General features: G+C 37.9%; 1 protein-coding gene across 1 annotated transcript in view; it reads right to left on the bottom strand.

Annotated features, from left to right (window-relative positions):
* hyx (cell division cycle 73 hyrax) overlaps positions 1–22152 on the bottom strand; it is a 54526-nt gene that overhangs the window by 11209 nt on the left and 21165 nt on the right. Inside the window, exons 5-8 of the mRNA XM_071675124.1 lie at positions 15771–15984; positions 11102–11267; positions 8028–8149; positions 3211–3326 (exon numbers count right to left, since the gene is read on the bottom strand). Coding sequence (XP_071531225.1) covers positions 3211–3326; positions 8028–8149; positions 11102–11267; positions 15771–15984 — 618 coding nt within the window. The remainder of the gene's footprint in view (positions 1–3210; positions 3327–8027; positions 8150–11101; positions 11268–15770; positions 15985–22152) is intronic.

The following is a 22152-nucleotide window of genomic DNA, read 5'->3' as shown; positions in this document are numbered from 1 at the left end:
AAAATAATCTATCAGTTGATCAATCAGCTGAAAATATAGAGCCCAAAATTAACAAAACTCCTCTGAAGTTCATACTATCTTGCATGGATCTTCTACTGTTTCACATTTTTGCTGTCATTTCAGAGATGTTTGAACGGAAAACTTGATGGTCATTTACTCAGATTAACCTGAGTAGCTACTGGGGTACTAAAAGTTTGATATGTGGGTGTTGTGTACATTCTCTTTCATAAATGGTAACTCTACCTTTGAGCTTCACATTCTACATTAAATGGGTCTTCTAACCTCTTTTCCAATAATTTTGGAGCTAAGTTATCTGGGCCATTGGACTTGTTAGGATTTTATTGGTCCAGGTATTTAAGTACCTCAGAGCTCTTTATTTGTTTAACCTTCAACACTTTTTCACCATCTTCCTTTGTTTTATATATCTGAAGAATTCCTTAGGATTTTTTTCAACTTTCAAGGAAATTCTTAACTCTTCCTCGCATTTACTCTGTCTCATGATCTTCTTACACTCTTTCTCTTTGTATTTTCGTTAATTCCTGACAATTTTCATCAGTTCCCACTGATCTGAATTTCTTATGTTTTCTTCTTTTGGCAAATTAATCCTTCTATTCCCCTAGTCATCCATGATGGTTTTGAAATATTGCACGTTCTCTTAGATCTTTTTTTTTTCCCCGCTGTCTCCTGCGTTTGCAAGGTAGCGCAAGGAAACAGACGAAGAAATGGCCCAACCCACCCCCAAACACATGTATATACATACGTCCACACACACAAAATATACATACCTACACAGCTTTCCATGGTTTACCCCAGACGCTTCACATGCCCTGATTCAATCCACTGACAGCACGTCAACCCCGGTATACCACATCAATCCAATTCACTCTTTTCCTTGCCCTCCTTTCACCCTCCTGCATGTTCAGGCCCCGATCACACAAAATCTTTTTCACTCCATCTTTCCACCTCCAATTTGGTCTCCCACTTCTCCTCGTTCCCTCCACCTCCGACACATATATCCTCTTGGTCAACCTTTCCTCACTCATTCTCTCCATGTGCCCAAATCATTTCAAAACACCCTCTTCTGCTCTCTCAACCACACTCTTTTTATTTCCACTCATCTCTCTTACCCTTACGTTACTTACTCGATCAAACCACCTCACACCACACATTGTCCTCAAACATCTCATTTCCAGCACATCCATCCTCCTGCGCACAACTCTATCCATAGCCCACGCCTCGCAACCATACAACATTGTTGGAACCACTATTCCTTCAAACATACCCATTTTTGCTTTCCGAGATAATGTTCTCGACTTCCACACTTTCTTCAAGGCTCCCAGAATTTTCGCCCCCTCACGCATCCTATGATCCACTTCCGCTTCCATGGTTCCATCCGCTGCCAGATCCATTCCCAGATATCTAAAACACTTTACTTCCTCCAGTTTTTCTCCATTCAAACTTACCTCCCAATTGACTTGACCCTCAACCCTACTGTACCTGATAACCTTGCTCTTATTCACATTTACTCTTAACTTTCTTCTTTCACACACTTTACCAAACTCAGTCACCAGCTTCTGCAGTTTCTCACATGAATCTGCCACCAGCGCTGTATCATCAGCGAACAACAACTGACTCACTTCCCAAGCTCTCTCATCCCCAACAGACTTCATACTTGCCCCTCTTTCCAAAACTCTTGCATTCACCTCCCTAACAACCCCATCCATAAACAAATTAAACAACCATGGAGACATCACACACCCCTGCCGCAAACCTACATTCACTGAGAACCAATCACTTTCCTCTCTTCCTACACGTACACATGCCTTACATCCTCGATAAAAACTTTTCACTGCTTCTAACAATTTGCCTCCCACACCATATATTCTTAATACCTTCCACAGAGCATCTCTATCAACTCTATCATATGCCTTCTCCAGATCCATAAATGCTACATACAAATCCATTTGCTTTTCTAAGTATTTCTCACATACATTCTTCAAAGCAAACACCTGATCCACACATCCTCTACCACTTCTGAAACCACACTGCTCTTCCCCAATCTGATGCTCTGTACATGCCTTCACCCTCTCAATCAATACCCTCCCATATAATTTACCAGGAATACTCAACAAACTTATACCTCTGTAATTTGAGCACTCACTCTTATCCCCTTTGCCTTTGTACAATGGCACTATGCACGCATTCCGCCAATCCTCAGGCACCTCACCACGAGTCATACATACATTAAATAACCTTACCAACCAGTCAATAATACAGTCACCCCCTTTTTTAATAAATTCCACTGCAATACCATCCAAACCTGCTGCCTTGCCGGCTTTCATCTTCCGCAAAGCTTTTACTACCTCTTCTCTGTTTACCAAATCATTTTCCCTAACCCTCTCACTTAGTAATTCTTAGTAATTCTTGGAATATGTGTGTTTTAAGAATTATTCCACATTTCCTATACTGCGTGAACATCAAAGAGTTTTGTCCAATTGGTACTGTGAATTTCATGTCTAATGTTTTCAAAATTTGCTCACCTGTAATCTTGGATCAAAAGTTTGTTGTCATTTATTTCATGACTAGAGGAACGAAGGAAGAATGACTAAAGAGCAGGAAAGGTCAAGAGGGGCTATTCTAGATACCCTATAGCTGTTGAACAAGAAAAATGCCCATAACATTGAGTATATGTATATGCTGATGAAAATAGTAGCGATGGAGGTGTAGGTTTTAGGGCTGGCAACAGACTCAAAGCATGCAGACAGATGCACTGGGACAATTATCATGGGACACTGAAACTGAATCACCTGTGCAAGACAGAGCAACATCACTAATAACATTTCTTCATCTTTTAAATGCCTATCAAAGAAGCCAGTACAACACTGGAGTTGCAGGTAATTGTTACTTAATCAGAAACATCATTTTGCCTCTCCTTCTCTTACTTTTTTGTTGTTGAAGATTATAGTACGAAGAATCAAGAAATACTTGCCAATATGAACTCTCAATTCTTAAAACATAAATTGTTTCCCATTTCTATAAATCAATGCGCCACAACTGCAACTTTGAACAAAATCAGTTATCTTTTCTTCATCTTCTATGACTTCTACAATTGGTATTTTCTAAATGCAGCCAAAAAAAAAGCAATCAAGCTATATTCAAAATTAAGCTTTCTAGATCTAACCACAACAGCAAATCAACCAAATAACTTACTTCATATCTTGAAGGAGATCTTTAGCATTAAGCATTGTGATTAATGACGTAGGAGAGTTTGGGACAATTATGATGGGGGTTCGTGATGGTTTCTTCATCTGCTGACCAGGTATAGTCTGAAATTAAAAATAAAAGAAGTGTCAAATCATAATCCTTTGTCCTTAAGAAAAAACTATAGATAAGATGAGCCTAGCCAATATGAGGCCAGCTATGATGGAAACAAAATAGAAGCAAATACCGTAAATCTAGGTTGTTTGGTATATATTAGGATATGTGTACCAGGGAAAATATCCAAAATATCAGATGTTACAATAAACAAGTATACTAAGAGAATGAACACTATATGGAGAGACTTTTCTTTTTCTCTGTTTCATAATTGTTTGCTGTTTCCTATGTAAGCAAGGTAGCTCCAAGAACAAAAGAGACAAAGGCTTCATTTGCTCACAGGGAGACATTTCATAAACAGTGCACACAAGCATTAATAAAAAGAGGTATTGACTAAACTAGGAAGATCTGTTCATATCAAGTATGACACTCTATATTCAGACAGAGTAGTGTATCAAGTAACTGTTCTTAATATGCCAGTTTCAGACCACCTTTACAATGTCAATTCTAAAGAACAACCAGAAGTATCAGAAATGCTTCCTGAGGAGTTCTTATGTTACTTTGACTACCAACATGGTAAAAGAGTTGCCAGCCACTTGAACAAGTAATAAAAATAAAAATAAAATATGGGTTACCTTAACATTTTATTTACATAGGAAGTAGAGGAACAAAAAAAGAATAGAATACTCTAAAAGTTACAAGAGGCTAATGTTGAAAACAGCAATCAAGTATGGAAAAAGCTCTCTCTCAAGTAGCTAGACTAGAAAATATGTGGTGGACTAGTTGAAGTCACAATTATAATGTGGCTATTTTAACAAGATTAACCTCATACAAGAAGTGGACTTTAAAACTTTTCTTAATCCTTTACATATGGGTTAGGCATTCATCCAACAAATTTCAAAGATTCAGACCAATTTAAGAAAATTAACAAATTGTACTGGAAGGAGGTGAAAAAGGGAATGTGTGGATGTAAGAGTGGAAATATTAATGTGGCAAATAAAGAAGGGGAGTTGCTGAACAAAAGAAGGAAGTGAAAGGAAGAACTTATGAATATAGATGGTGAGGCAGCAGGTGTTACATGCATGGGCATGGAGGATGGAAGGAAGAGGATACAAGTGCAGTGGTCTAAAGCAAGAAGGGAGCTAAAAAGGGCAATAATGAGGCTGAAGGTAGGAAAGGCACCTGGAGTGGATGGAGGAGAAAGCATAACAAAATGGATGCATCTGATATGAGATTTAGCATGGAAGCAGAAGGTTGTGCCTGAGGATTGAGTGAAAGCAATCATTGTTTCTTTAATCAAAGGGGTGAAAGTCTGTTAAGTATATCTGGAAAAGTGTAAACAACAGTTGATTGATAGAGTGATAGATGCAAATGAATGCAGAATAAGTGAGGAGCAAGGGGATTTTAGGAAAGGTAGGGGGGATGTGTAGATCAGATTTTTGCAGTGAAAATGACTGAAAAAGTATTTAGTGAAAAGTGAGAAGTTGCATGCAGCTTTTACAGATCTGGAGAAAGCATCTGAGAGAGTTCAGAGGAACACTTTATGGTATGTGTTAAAAGATATATGGGGTAGGGGGACAACTGGTGGATTGTGTGAAAACCTTCTATAGAAGAGTAAATACATGTGTAAGAGTTGAGCAAAAGATTTGGCATACATGTGGGTGTGAGGCAGGGCTGTGTGATGTCACCATAGCTTTTTTCCACATGCTTGTGGCATGAGAAGCGTGGGAGGCGGGCAGATTTGAAAGGGTAGTGACCGGTGGGTTGAAGTAATAAGATAATTAGAGAATGATAAGAGGGAGGTATTTGGACAATTTCTACAGGGGAATTGTGCAAAGTACTGGGAGATGGATAAAAGAAAGAGGCAAAAGGTCAAGAGAAAGGTGCAAGAAGTGAAAAAGAGGGCAAATGAGAGTTGAGGTGAGAGAGTATCTTTAAATTTTAGGGAGAACAAAAAGATGTTTTGGAAGGAGGTAAATAAAGTGTGTAAGACAAGAGAACAAATGGGAACATCGGTGAAGGGGGTTAATGGGGAGGTAATAACAAGAAGTGGTGATGTGAGAAGGAGATGGAGTGAGTATTTTGAAGGTTTGTTGAATGTGTTAGAGGATAGAGTGGCAGATATAGGGTGTTTTGGTTGAGGTGGTGTGCGAAGTGAGAGGGTTAGGGAGAATGGCTTGGTAAACAGAGAAGAGGTAGTGAAAGCTTTGTGGAAGATAAAAGCTGGTAAGGCGGCGAGTTTGGATGGTATTGCAGTGGAATTTATTAAAAAAAAAGGAGTGACTGTGTTGTTGATTGGTTGGTAAGGATATTCAATGTATGTATGGTTCATGGTGAAGTGTCTGAAGACTGGTGAAATGCATGCATAGTGCCATTGTACAAAGACAACGGGATAAAAGAGAGTGTTCAAATTACAGAGGTATAAGCCTGTTGAGTATTCCTGGGAAATTATAAGGGAGGGTATTGATTGAGAGGGTAAAGGCATGTACAGAGCATTAGATTGGGGAAGAGCAGTGTGGTTTCAGAAGTGGTGGAGGATGTGTGGATCAGGTGATTGCTTTGAAGAATGCATGTGAGAAATACTTAGAAAAACAAATGGATTTGTATGTAGCATTTATGGATATGGAGAAGGCATATGACAGGGTGGATAGAGATGCTTTGTGGAAGGTAATAAGAGTATATGGGTGTGGGAAGTAAGTTGCAAGAAGCAGTGAAGTTTTTATCAAGGATGTATCATGTGTGGTGGGGTGGTAACAGGAATGGATGAAGGCAGCAAGTATGAATATGTACATGTGTATATATGTATATGTCTGTGTATGCATAAGTATGTATACGTTGACATGTATAGGTATGTACATGTGCGTGTGTGGGCGGTCATGTGTATGTGGGTGGGTTGGGCCTATATCATGTGTGGTGGGGTGGTGACAGGAATGGATGAAGGCAGCAAGTATGAATATGTACACGTGTATATAGGTATATGTCTGTATACATTGAAATGTATAGGTATGTATATGTGCATGTGTGGGTGTTTATGCATATACATGTGTATGTGGGTGGGTTGGGCCTATATCATGTGTGGTGGGGTAGCGACAGGAATGGATGAAGGCGGCAAGTATGAATATGTAAATGTGTATATATGTATATGTCTGTGTATGTAATGTATGCATACTTTGAAATGTATAGGTATGTATATGTGCATGTGTGGGCGTTTACATATATACATGTGTATGTGGGTGGGTTGGGCCAACCTTTCGTCTGTTTCCTTGCACTACCCTCACTAACATGGGAGACGGTGAATAAGTATAATAATAATAATAAAAAAAGAGTGGTTGTGCCATTCTTCATCTGTTTCCTTGCGCTACCTCATTGACATAGGAAACTGTGATTAAGTATGATTATTTTTTATGTATTATACTTTGTCGCTGTCTCCCACATTAGCGAGGTAGCGCAAGGAAACAGTAGAAAGAATGGCCCAACCCACCCACATACACACATATATATACATACACAGACATATACATATATACACATGTACATAATAAACACAACCTATCCCCTGGAGACAGGGGATTGGGGAGAAAGAATACTTCCCACACATTCTCCGCGTGTTGTAGAAGGCGAATAAAGGGGACGAAAGCAGGGGGATAGAAAACCTCCCCTCCTTGTATTTCAACTTTCTAAAAGGGAGGTGGGGGATTAAGTATAATAAAAAATAAATAAAAGATATTTCTCATATCTGATCGCCATTTCCCATGTTAGCGAGGTAACTTCAGGAACAGACACAGAAAGACCATATTCACTCACATCTATTCTTTAGCTCTCACATGCAATGTACTGAAACAACAGCTCCCTCTAACTAACCAGGACCCACAGACCTTTCCATGGTTTATCCCATCCACTTAACAAGCCCTGGTTCAATCCAATGACAATGTGTCCATCCCTGTATATCATATTATTCCAATTCACTCTATTCCATGTATACCTTTCATCCTTCTGCATGTTCAGGCCCTGATCACTCAAAATCTTTGCCACTCCATCTTTCTATTTCCAACTTGATCCACCCCTTCTCTTTGTTCCCTCCTCTTCTGACACATATATCCTATTTGTTAACCTCTCCTCTCTCATTCTTTCCATATGTACAAACCATTTCAGCACACCCTCTTCAGCTCTCTTAACCCCTCTTTTCATTTCCACACCTCTCTCTTATCCTTTTGTTACTTTATCAAAATACCTCACACCATAAAGTGTTCTCAAACATTTCATTTCCATCACTTCCATCCTTGTCCACACATTCTCATCTATGGCCCACTTCTCACATCCTCATAATACTGTTGGAACTAACATTCCTTCAAACATACCCATTTTTTATATTCCAGACAACAACCTCTCTTTCCACACATTCTTCAATGCTCCCTGATCCTTCATGCCCTTGCCTATCCTATGACTCACTATCACTTCTGTTTCCTTTCAGCGCCATGGCCACTCCCAGGTATCTAAAAAACTCTATTCCTCCCATTTTTCTCCATATGTATATATATATTCATAAAAGAGCTCCCATTTATATTCAAAAAAAAAAAAAGTTATGAAAAATGTATGTGAGGTTCGTAGAAGTTCAAATAAAATTTAGGAAATAACTAAAGGTATTATGCAAATCATTAAAATTCCTCTGCAAATAATCAATAAAAAATCTAAAAACTGACTTTCTTACTAACCTTATTCTGTGGCGTTAGATCTGGTTGTGGAGCCATTTTGTGACTCTGACTTCCTTCTGTCACACTTTTCAGGGACAAGCCGTGATATGTTCGCATTGTGTCAATCTTGAATCCCTCAGTTTCTGAAATGAAGTTTAGAAAAGCAAAGACTTGAGTTTACATACACTATTCAGAGACAAATCCAATACATCAAAACATTCATCATCTGTGTAATTCCTAAATAATCTGAAGCCATATCACATAGCAGAAACTTGTTTATCTACACTTAAATTTACATATAAAAAAAAAGGCAATATACAAAACAATGAAGAAAAAATGGCCTCAACTGCTATCGAAACACTGTAGGTATATGTGAAAGTCACCTCACACAATTACCTATTTGTACTGTACAGCAAGGGAGTTTTACACTTGCAGGGCCTATGTCATGAAATTTCTCTACTATCAAACAACTTCTTAAATTTATGTCAGATGTTTGCATTAACCATATCTTCAGTCATTTTGTTTCATTCATTCCCAACTTTTACACTATATAAGAATGGGTGTGAACGAATGTGGCCTTTGTTGTTGTTTCCTAGCGCTACCTCGCACTCATGCGGGGGGGAGGGGGTTGTCATTTCATGTGTGGCGGGGTGGTGACGGGAATGAATAAGGGCAGACAGCATGAATTATGTACATGTGTATATATGTATATGTCTTGTGTGTGTATATATATATGTATACATTGAGATGTATAGGTATGTATATGTGCATGTGTGGACATGTATGTATATACATGTGTATATGGGTGGGTTGGGGCATTCTTTCGTCTGTTTCTTTGCACTACCTCGCTAAGTGCGGGAGACAGCAACAAAGTATAATAAATAAAAAATAAAGAACTTCATATCCTTTAAACACATTTCTTGATTAACTTAATGTTATGTCCAATGGTTATCCCATAAATAAAAAATAAAGAACTTCATATCCTTTTAAACACATTTCTTGATTAACTTAATGTTATGTCCAATGGCTATCCCGTCCATACACCTTCTGTCTACTGTCACTGTCTACTTCATCAATCTGCTTCTAAAAGGTCACCCCTTACAATGATGGGCAAATTTACAGCTTCAAGCCTTTCTCTGTAACTCAGTTCACTCAATACTGGCACCATATTTGATCCCCTCAACTTAACCATCTCTATAAACTCTACTGTGTATTTCAGGAGCAGTGACTTCAGCATATTCTAGTTTAGGTTTTATGTAGGATACAAAAAGTTTGCTAAACATATTCTTATCCATATTCTTAAAAGCTATTTAATTATTTGAGAGCAAACAGTCTGTTTCCTTACTACTTTCCTACTGTGGGACTCTGGCGACATGCTAAAAAAGATAACAACCCAATTCTCTCTCATATACAGAATCCTGAAGCTTAGCTAATGCAAGATGATAAACTACATCGAGGCCTTCTTTCACTGTCCCTCCTATATCTGCTCGAGATGAATTTCATCAGCCAAGTATCAGACCAACTTTGGAGTTTGTCTAGGTCCTATTGAAAATACATGCAATCCTTCTCTCTTTTCACTTCTCTCATAACCTTTACATCTGCATACATATGCATGAAGAGTCTGTATCTTCTATCACATCCTTCACATAAATGAAGCATCATACATACAAAGTGCAAGAGAACAAAACACTGGCAACCCTATACAAAAATCATGCACACATATTCCTGCACTTTTTCTTCCCAATGAACTACTTGGTGCCCAAACACCCTGTATCATCTAAAAACTCAAAAACATCCATTCATCAATATCATGTATGATGAGTCCAATATTCACAGCAGAAAGACACTTTCTATTATATTGTAATTACTGATATTTCCATCAACACATTCAAAACAAAACACAAGGTCACTAATTTATATTTGTGATCTAGATAGCCACATTATGTTAAGCATGTTTAGAGGACACTGGAATGGGTGATAATTGCCAAAATGGTGAAATATTTGCAGAAATAGACTTGCATATGATACAACACCAAAACATCTTTCATATTTCCTGCTGTCTGCAGATGACATGGCTTTGGTGTGGAATCCAGAAAAAAATTAAAATGCTGGTATGAGAATTCAGAAAACTATACCTAGTCCTTGCTGTCTTGAGCTTCCCTATCCAGTATTCACTAAATTGAAGTTCATGGAAATTAAATGAAGTAATGTAACGTGAAAAAAAGTTTCAAAAACCTGACATAGCAATATGGGACAACTGGTACATGACAGAATCCACCAAGGGACATGCAGTACACAGTATGCTGTCCATGAAAAGGGAGAGCGAGTTAACCTAGATGTGTCAGCAGTATTCCAGCCTTTGACAGATGAGTTTCAAGGAGAAAAAGATTATGTGCAGAAGCAGACAGCATAATCCCCCCAACTCTGACCTATGCAGCCTCGGCATGGACATGGAATGAATCAGACGTTAAGAAGCCAGGCTGTGGCAATGAGCAACTTGAGAGAAGCCTGTGGTAAGACTAGATGGAATGAAGAATGAAAATGAGGGGATATATGAGAGATGCGTATGGCAGGGAATGCAAAGGGAATAAATTGTAGAGTGATATAACAGTCGGAAGTGGTTTGGGTATGTCAAAAGAATAAAAGACTGGGAGTTTACAAGGGGAATGAGCTGAATTATGATACTGAATGCACACAACATGAAGATATTGGAAAAACTGAGCTCTCTCCCAATACTGTGCACAAAAGAAATCACACACATATATCAGAATGTGCAATACTGGAGAAAACTGATTCCAACCATGTCAACAAAAATAATGCCTGAACATAGATATCTACATCAAAGGAATATAGAATAAAGTGACAGTCCAACACTTATCCTTAAAGAAGGCAAGAAGGCCAAGGAGAGACAAGGTGATATCTTTTAAGCTAATCATCTCAATGAAACTGATCCTAAGCAATTATTTGAGACTATGCAGACACTCAGTCAAAGGACATGACACAAGAATGCATACTTAATCCAGGAATTGGGCTAAAAATGAAAAATGCTACCTCAATGTATATATACATATATGAAAGACAACATAACAACACACCTTCTTTGCCCTTAAACCTTTCTTGATCATATCGGGAATAACCAGCAGGCTGTTGTGGTACTCTGGATACAGGCGTGGGCACTGGGTTGGGTGCTGTGGTTCTCATACGACCATCCTCACGGGCTTTAATCGACTTTAGAAGCCCCATTATACTTGTTGCAAATTGCTGCAAGAAATTTTGTAATTATTTCACCACTATGAAAAAATTTGAAATACTTAAAATAATAAAATCATTTGAGAACAATTCTATCTTTCAAAATATATATGGACTTTGTAAAATTAATAGAAAGATCATCAAAGAGTATGATTTACACGATAAAAATGTACGAGTGGAAGTGCCTGGATATACCCTGACTATAGCATCTGAGTTTTCTTTGAAGCAATCCTGCAATACGTTCATGGGTTATATTAAGTATCCAGGAAAAGCTTAATGTCAAGATATGACATAAAAGGCATTTTAGTTTAATGTGTTATTCATTAACAATATAGCAGAGGAATTTCTGGAAGACTAAGAAGAGTTAACAGTAAAGTGAAACCAATGCTACTCTTCTATATACAGACAATTCATTTTCCATGACAATGAGTTTGTAGGGCATTACTAAAAGTCTAGAGGCATGCAGCACATGGACAGTAACTGCAAGATGAAAACTCTATTTCATAGTATAAACTAGTTTGGGTACCTGGTGCTGCCTAGGAAAAAATGGTCTTTTTGGCCTCAATATGACATTCAAGGTTAACAAACAGTTTAAAACCCTGCCCTGATTCTAGAGTACCTACCCCCAAAACCTGGGGATTGTAGGTGCTACAGTTCAGTCATAAATGAATAACACAAACAGGTCTTCCCAGGTCTTCCCCAATTCTTCCTCAAAAGGTCTTCCCAGCATCTTTTCCAAGGGCCTTCCTAGGTCCATCCCTAGGTACTCCACAGGTCTTCCCCTGGCATGTGTCAAACATTACTGTATTTTGGGCATTGAAATATTGTAGTTGCCAACCTGCACCCAAATATGGGCTTTTGAATAGCAGGCTTTGGCAGCCAGAAAATGGCCTTCAAAGCCAACAAATGGTAACTTAAAATCTTTCCTTCATTCTGAAGTATACTCATCCCATATGTGGAACCTCTATAGATTTTATGGTTCAGCTGTGAAAGAGTAATGCACAAAGACACAAATACATAAACACCTGAAAATATTCAGTATAAACCTTTAAGTGAAGGGCTGATTAGTACTACATGCACCTTCCCTTGTAAATACTTCAGAAGGTGGGAAAATGAGTCTACATCAGTGGTTTTCAACCTCTTTTTACTGATGGCACCCTTAAACATATTATATCTTATTTTGTGGCATCACTATTCAATTTTTCATTAATATAGTTACCTCAAAAACACATACTGAAGGCTTCAAGAATCGAATTACTGGGTTAAATTAAAACTGTAAGGACCAAGACTGAGGAAAAAGAATATTTTCACAAGATACCATATTGCAAATGCAACCTCACTAAAAAATTGTTGCAAATAAATTACCAGTCTTAAAAATTTTCAATTATTGTACATGCTGGAAATTCCAGTACATACCACTTATAAGTGATTTCTAAATAACCAAAACAAACACTATCAGTAATAATGAATGATAAAATACATCTCGACCTCTCACTGAGAAGTCAACACATCAACTAATAAAATCAGTACCATATTGGATGTTGTACAACTTTAAACAAAGAAACCACTGTAAATAAATCAATCTATCTATATCTCTGATACTCGCTCCCTCTGAGAATGGCCATCGAGGGGGTGGCCACAGCAAAAGTCTTCACTTGTCCCTGTCCCAGCATGCCTCCTTTACATACACCATTCCATACATTCTTTCACCATTTCTCTCCCTCCAGAACTCTTCCACTGTATTTCCCCACTTCACAGGTGGTCTTCCTCTCACATCAACCCCTTTAATCATATCATCATACACTCTCCTTGTACACTCCCTCTTGCATTCTTACCACATGCCTAACTCATCTGGAAGTATTGTTTCACTCACTCTACAATGCATTTACTGCCATACCACATCTCTCATACACCCTCTCTTTTCTGTCTTCACTCCATCTAGTCATACCACATGCTCCTCCCAAATAGTTTATTTCCACAGACTGGACTCTTGACCTCTGTAGCTCATTCTATGCCCATACTATGGCTGCATGGTTAGGGTCAGGAGGACTATGCTGTACCTTTATCCTTTCTTCACTTCCTTACTTACATCCCTATCATTCATTATTCTGTTAAGGGACCCTGTGACTCTTCTACCCTGTACTGCTCTTTTCCTCTTCCCTCCTTCCACATCACCAAGATAGCTCCTACATACTTAAATTCTCTAAACTCTTCAAGTCTTTCTCCTACCACTTTTATAACATAGTTTAGTATACTTTCTTCTTTCACTTTACTGGGTTTTACAAAATCTATATTTTCACTCTGTTTCCTTTCAAACAACATTGCCTTACTTTTACTCTCGTTTAAATTTAATCAATTATGCTTATACACTTCATAAAACACACTCATAACCTACAACTCTTCTTCACTCTCAGCAATCAACAAAGTTTCATTCACACACAGACTAGTCACTTGCCACCATAACTCTTTCCCACACTTCATCTCTGCACCCCCTTTCCCTAGTTTTGCTTTCACCTTTCTTATCACTCCATTCATATATACATATATTCCTATGAGTCCACGGGGAAAATGAAACACAATAAGTTCCCAAGTGCACTTTCGTGTAATAATCACATCATCAGGGGAGACACAAGAGAGAAATATAAGTCAGTTGATATACTTATATTTCTCTCTTGTGTCTCCCCTGATGTGATTATGACATGAAAGTGCACGAGGGAACTTATCGTGTTTCATTTTCCCCGTGGACTCAGAGGAATATCTTGATCATGTGCAAAATTGTGATCCTTTCCAATATACATATATGTCAAAAAGGCATGGTGACAACAAACAGCCCTGTGTCACACCCACATGTATACCAAAACTTTCGCTCAACTCTCCATCTACTGTTACGCATGCATTTGCTTCTCTACAAAAAGGCTTTCACACCAACTGAAAGTTGTCCCCTGCCTCAGATGTCCATGAAACATTCCATAAAGCATTCTACTCGACTTTGTCATACAGATCCATTTAAGCTGCTTATGGCTTCTTACCTTTTGCTAAATACTTTTACACAGTCATTATCATTACAAAACTCTGATTCACACATCCCCTACCTTTCCTAAAACCCCATGGCTCCTCTCTTATTTTGCATTCAGTCACTTCCATCAATCTATCAATCAACATTCTTGCATAAACTTTTTTTTGGCATACTTAACAGACTTATTTTCCTGTACTTGCTACATCCATCCTTAGCTCCTTTTCCTTTGATTAGGAAGAATAATAGCTTTCACCCAATCCTTTAGCACAACCTTGTATTTTCATGCTAAACTGCATATAAAATGCATCCACTTTATTACACTCTCTCCTCCATAATTCAACATTTCAGCCATAATCTACAAAAATTTCACCTAGCTTCCCCTAACAGATAAGATCTACATAAATTTTGAAATCAAGCTGAAATATAGAAGACATCCTAAGATTCCAACATCTTACAAACAGTCCAAAATTGTAAATAAATATATGATGCATTGGGAAACTGATGGAGCTGCTATCCAAACCTTCCCAACAATCAATCATTGAATGTGGTTCTTGGTAGCTCATCAAGTTCACGAGAGTATATCTACACTCTACATCTCAGCTGCTGGGGAAAGTTAAAAGAAGCACTTCCCCAAGTTGATGGCTAAAAGTATAACCTTCACTTTGTAAGCTAATTAATGCCAAACGTTCCTCGATCTTCATCACCCACCTCTCTAATTTTTTCTTTCATTCATCCCACAAAGACACAGACACATGATCACTGCAATTTATGAACTGTGGTGCTGCCCAGTAAATGTGGCTGGCTTCCTGAGTGTTACATGATCCCCACGTATGGAATTCCTTGAATAAGGAGGTAAGATATGAAAAAATAAAAATGCTCTAAATCCTCTTGTCCAAATCACTTCTAACAAGTATGAGGAGTCCATTATTAAGTGTTTCTAATAAATTCACAATCTATTTCCATGGTGCCTCTGTTCCTTCTTTTGGAAAATTAAAAATGGGAGGGGAGGATTTCCAGCACCCCACTCCCTCCCCTTTTAGTCGCCCTCTACGACACGCAGGGAATATGTGGAACGTATTCTTTCTCCCCTGTCCCCAGGGATAAGACTTAATATTTACAAATTCTGAGCAGTGTTAACAACCATTTCATAGAAGGTTTGGATTTAGCAAAGCATCAATACTAAACAAATTTCTTAATGAAAACATCTTAATCCCATTTGGACAAGTATGGACCAATATTCATAAGCCTAAAAACTACAAACTTATTCTTTCAATCTTTATTTGTTTAATGACATATGATTAAAAGTTTAATGATACCTCTGTTTATAGTATTATGTCAAATGCATATACCCATTTCATTCTGCACAGAATATCAAGATGAGACATACACTAAAATACTGATGCTAGGTGCAGCATTTTACATGTAATACAGATAAACATACATGCATGCATACATAAACATGCACATCAACAATATACAATATATAAGTTGATGCTTACCTTACCAGAACTTTGAAGAATTGTCGTCCTAGTTCTCCACTGACGCTCTTTTGTGGTAATATCTTTGGTAACATCGATGTCAAATTCTAACATACTACGTAGGTCTGTGCCAAGGCCAAGGTCATCATCCTCTTTGATCATTGTTCTCTTAATAGCCAAACGTTTGGCCTTGATAGCAGCAATCTTTTCAATAGACATAGCCTCTGACAAAGACCTGAACAAACATAATATTTCAGTATAATCTCATAAAATGTCAGATTAAAAATCTCAAAGCAGTATAAATTCAGCCAAATCTTGTCTTCAATAAACAACAAATCTCTGTGCTTCAGCAGTACAAGAAAACAAAGGATAAGACAAGGAGTCAAACCACCTTTCTCAAACTAGTGATTCCTTTAATTTGTTGCTGTTATAATGTAACATTCCTTAGTTTCCTAAGTAATGTTTACAGTATCTTACAAAATTGTCTAATATTGTGTCCTCTGTTCCTATCTATCACTTATTTCTTCACGCTTCCATAACTGCACTTTCCCCACTTTAATGCTACAGTAAAACTTCCTTGTCATGAATGTGCATGCAGTTACAAATGCATAACACGAGTTAGCTAAAGCAAAATGCAGATTTTTTTTTTTTTAACAATTATTACCCTGCTCTAACAATACCAAATCTAGTACAACACATTCCATGGGTATCCATTACTCAAGGAAATGGAAACCTTACATTCATCATTTATTGTCTAAAATCTTTGTATTCTTGTCATCCAATCAACATTCCCTAACAATGACAATCTAGTGCAAGTTTCTTCCATTATGGTGCTTATCTAATGCAGCCACACATTCACCTACATTATAGATCCTCATGAATACACTGACAACCTATCTCCAGTTTTTCTATTTCTTCTTAACACTATTCACCAACCTTTAATCTCCCTTTTCATTGAGCCTTTTTCACTCTCAGATGATATATAGCTTTCTTCTCAGATTATCATCTTTTTCATAGGAGCTACCAGTGTGGGTAAAAAATTCCCCCAATCATGGTTATCTTGGGTGATATGATAAATTAGGGGCCTAATATGGGAAAAAGAAAGAGATGACTTAAATTCTTAGGATGTTTATAAACCATGCAGACTTGACTCTTAAAAGTAGAAAAGTATAAGTATCATTACTATCAATCCTCTTATGGCCAGTACCTATACAGAAATTATGGTAAGTTGCAGCTAGTTGTATGCCATAGGTCCATGCCTTAGTGGCTGAGGTACAAGCAGACAGCTCCAGAAAACACACAACAAAATAATACTCGAAGAACATAAAAAGAGCACCAACATCTTAGCAGACGGATGGGTGTTAACAGGGCAGAAGGCTTTTCATTCCACTCTGGCTACAAGGGAGGATAAGGAAGAGACACCTAAGTGCATGCAGTACTCCATATCAGGGTGAGTGAGACCTTCGTAGAAACAGAATATCTAGCAATCTATCTATTTCTTTGATGCCCGTTCCTCTGGGAACTCCCTCAAGAGGGTGGCCATGGGAAAAGTCTCCATAACTGGTGAACTCCAGTACCACTTCTCTACCTTTAGTTCCTCACCCTTAACAGGCCACAGGCAAGAGGGCAGATCTAAAGCAGTTTTTTCAGAGGTTCCGACTGAGTGCTTCTACCTAATGTGTCAACCAAAAGTCTGCCCAATGCCGCAACCTAAAATTTCTGCCTAATGCTGCAACATACTAATGTTTCTACCCACTACTTTTACCTAATGTTTTTACCTAATGCTTCTGCATAATATTCCTAACTACTACTTCTATGTACTACTATCAACATTATGCCAAAAGGCAGGGTTAGTGCGCAGCATTTACCGCAGGAAAACTAAAGTTATGAGGAATGAGCTATGAGGGTTTACTATTGTCAAGTGTTACGTGGGACAAGGAGAGACTGTACGTTTGTGGACAGAATACCAGCAGTCCATATGTGGGGGAGGCACATGTGGGTCTCATGAGCGTAACTTAACAGTCACTGAAGTTCTGGTTCACCATGCAACCATCACTTAGCTTCCCACTATCCAGGCGGGTATCATTGGTAATATACCTCCCTGGTTGGCTGCCTAACAACTACTTCCAAGATACAGAATAGCTCCTTAAGTGATCAAAAAAGGCAACTTGACAACACCTCTAGCTTTTGGGAAGCAGATCTTTTCTATAATCACTATGCAGAAGATATCTGAATTGTTGTCTCTCTTGCCAGTTGACTGAAAAGCTAATAAATTGTACAGGTATCATCTTATACCTTTACATCTCAGACAAAACTTTATCTTAAGTCACAAAACCTTTCTAGGTTTCACAGTAGATTCTCATATAACATGTACTCATACTACGGATTTTTGTCAGACCACAGTTTTCATTTAGTAACCCCCTTCTTGTTTAAAGTGTACTATTTTCAAATTATGCACAACCACTCAGCTCACATGCACTCCTGGCAGCCAAGAACAATGCCTACATCAGGATTCAGTCTACTTAGTATGAAAAAACTTAGAAACTAGCTGAAATATTCCAAGATAACACAGTGCAAGCCATCCAATTTCCCTAATCTATGTTCAAATGAGATGGAAGAAAAGTGTCAGAGATAAAACAGGATAGCAGTCACAGGAGAAAAATCATAATAATAACAGTAATAATAATCATTACCTCTTTGTACTGTAAGTGAAGGAGGTTTTACACTTAAGAGGCCTTACCTCTTGATGTATACTGTTTGAATTAACCATGTCCTCAGTCATTCTGTTCCATTTATTCACCACTCATATACTATAAAAGAATTTCTTTCCATCCTTTTTAACTATTTTGTTGCTTAATTCTATGTTATATCCTCTGGTTCCTCTATCCATATATATCTATAAGAAATAATTGATGTTTTAAAATCTTAAAGGTTGTGATCAGGTTACCCATCACTCTTATCTCTTCCAAGGTGGATATACCTAAAGCCTCCAGCCTTTACCTTTAACTTAGCTCTCAATCCTGGCACCATCTCTTGTTACCCTCTTGTGGACCTTCTCTATGAGCAAATTGTGAGTCTTTTTGGGTAGTGACCAAATCTGAGAAACACATTCTAGTCTTGGCCTTATGGTGAATATGAATCACTTGCTAAATTTTTCCTTATCCATGTCCTTGAATTTTTTTTTTTTTTTTTTGCTTTGTCGCTGTCTCCCGCGTTTGCGAGGTAGCGCAAGGAAACAGACGAAAGAAATGGCCCAACCCACCCCCATACACATGTATATACATACATCCACACACGCAAAATATACATACCTACACAGCTTTCCATGGTTTACCCCAGACGCTTCACATGCCCCGATTCAATCCACTGACAGCATGTCAACCCCGGTATACCACATCGCTCCAATTCACTCTATTCCTTGCCCTCCTTTCACCCTCCTGCATGTTCAGGCCCCGATCACACAAAATCTTTTTCACTCTTTATACTGGACTCTGGTGACAAGTTAGAGATCATGTCAACTCCCAAGTCCTCACACAAAGAATCCTGAAGCTTATTTCCTGCTTGATAATAATCACATTGAGGCTATCTCTCACTTTGCTTTACCCAAATTACTTTACTTCTATTCAGGTAGAATTTCATCAGCCACATTGAAAATCAACTTTAGGATCTGTTTAGGTCCCTTGTAAGCTGATGCAATCCTCTTCTCTTTCCATTCCCCTCATGATCTAAGCAACATCCGCAAATATACCCAGGCAGGATTCCACACCTTCAGTAAGTCTTTAACACAGATCAAGAGTTGTAATGATCCCAGAACTGAACCCTGTAGAACTCCGCTAGTTACCTCAACCCATCCTGAAAAGGTTCCTCTAACGTGGGTCTGTAGCTTCCTCCAACTAGGATAATCTATCCATTGAAGGAGTCCCCCTCCTTAATTGGCAGGCCTTAGTGCTCTAACTCATTCAGTCTTGCAACCACCAAAAATATATTCTAGATAGTGAAACAGTAAAGTGAAAAAACTATTTCTCTCATATGAAATGAAAAGAATATCATAGAAGAATAAGAAAAAATTATCAAGTCTTCAGCTTTTCCAAGGATAAAAAATTATGGTGAGAAGGTATGGTAAGGTATATTACTGCTCTAGCACCTAGCACTCCCTGAGTAAGCTGAGGTCTACATCTCATTTCTTGTTTCCCTATCATTCTTACGTGATGTTCTTTCATTTACAAGAGGGAAATAGTTTTCCCACTTACTATTTTGGTTTTTAAGATGTATTTCGGTGTTTGGAGCCCAATCCACTGACAGTACAGTCACTAACAAATGAACACAATAACTAACTTTCAGGAGATATGACTTAAACCTATTTTAGTTATTTTCTTATATACTTTTCTGAATATGTAATGTGTACAAAATAATGTGTGAAAAATGGAAATTACCATATCATTCAACTATTACGAGATGAATATTTTGAACCTCCATTGACTAAAAACATAGGCGATACATGGAAACAAATAAAAAAAATCATAGTACATCAGTGCTGAAGACACTTCCTGGGTATGTGTTTTTTGCAGTTATTCTTCAGTTTTTCATGCAACTCATGATATCTGGGAATATAATCCTATTTATCCCCCATGTATCTCTTTAACAAATAATTACTTTGTCAGCCTGGACAATGACAGCGCTGTCTTCATCTGTTTCCCTAATCACGTGCTGTACAATGAGAACTATGATTTCCAGCCTAGCTCCCAGATCACACAGCCTCTCCCTGTTTCTTTTCCTACCACAAAACTCTGTACATAAGTGCCATGATTAAGAGTCAATGGTACATGTGATCCTAGATTCTTTTTCTATTTCATCATTTAACATTATAAACCTATAATTAGTTACTTTTTCAGTTAATATACCACTTGTCTTGGGTTTTGACCCATTTCTTGCAATCTAAAATTACCACTTCTATCCACTAATGTCTCCATAGTGACCATTCTAGTTTCTACATCACTTTCTATATCTTTTTTTAAATTTTCATTTTTATCTACAAAATCTAAACCGTCTACTATCATTTTGCTAGAGATGCCCTTACACACAGTCTATTTGCTACACTTTCACTTACTGATTTCACTTGATAACCCATTATACAGGTTTTTGGCAAAGTCCCCATTACACTCAAGGCAGGAATAGTGTGCACATGACATGCTGGAACAGATTCTCGACATTAAAAAGAATACAGAGCAAAACACAACTGATCTTAAGTTTTTTTTTCTTTACCAGGGGGTGAGTTAAATGAAGTCCGAAGAGGATGAAAGGTTAAACTACATTAATTACTGGTTAAGAGCCAGAAAGATTCATTAGTTGAGACAGTGTGATTGGTAGACTTTCTTTTCCTGAAGGCATGCATGAATCTATCAACAGCTTTGCAATGATTCTAAGAAAAAAATGAAGACAAAATGAAATTCAGCATAGATGACTTTCATGGCCTATTTCACTGTCTCCGATGAGGTAAGCATCGAAGCAATAACCATCAAACTACAGCTGGAGGGGGGAACACAGATCTAGTAGAAGTGATGGACTCCATCTCACCCAAGATGACCTCCACTAAATAGCTGAGGTATCCTAGCCCTGAGAGCAGTACTGATCCACGTTAAATGAGTACAAAAAGCTAAGCCTTCCTATAAGTGGCATTCTGAGAAAGAATAAGGGCTGGCATGCCCAAATGGAAGGGTAGAAACGTTGTATCTTTAGCAGAAGAGTTCAGCAGAAAAGAGGAGGCTGTGTCTGAAGAGTGGTTGTGATGATCAGGAACTATAGTTCGGTTTTTAACTGGGTATTAAAGTTCATTAATGAGAAAAAAAGGAAGAATCCTGACTCTATCAGGATCACTCCAGAATAATCTTTCAGTATGTGTACGTGAAGCAAGAATGCCTCGTGTCTGAAGGTCAAATAGTCAAAGAGTTTTATATAGTTGGAGGAACTGAGGAAGCAATGCAAAACACATATAGATAAAGATATAAAGGACAAAGGAAATTTTGAGCTATACAACTTCAAGGTTGAAATTATCAAAATCCTGAGGAAAGCAATAGGTATCCACGTACTATAGTAAAGACATACACCATCATTGAAGTACAAATGACAGCAAAAATAGTCAGAGATATGACAGTGGAAAGAGAGGCTTCTTTGGGAGGACGGGTTTCAGAGAAAAAAATATGAGATGAAAAAGTAGAAAAAATATTGTTAAAATGAGAAATGAAAGTGTCAAGTCTAGGGAAAGTGTCAATAAAGGTCAGATGGGTCCCAATCGACTGATGGCAGTTAAGAAAACCCTGAGAATCATTTCGCCCTCTTTGACCAATGGTGCCAAACTCAGTGCTTGGGAAAACTGGTTAGGTGTGCTTCCATTAGTTTTATGTGA

Source organism: Panulirus ornatus, chromosome 20 (genome assembly GCF_036320965.1).
Source record: "Panulirus ornatus isolate Po-2019 chromosome 20, ASM3632096v1, whole genome shotgun sequence".
Taxonomy (NCBI): Eukaryota; Metazoa; Arthropoda; class Malacostraca; order Decapoda; family Palinuridae; genus Panulirus; species Panulirus ornatus.
The sequence above is the reverse complement of the archived record's forward strand: the minus strand, read 5'-3'. Positions and strand labels throughout refer to the sequence as shown.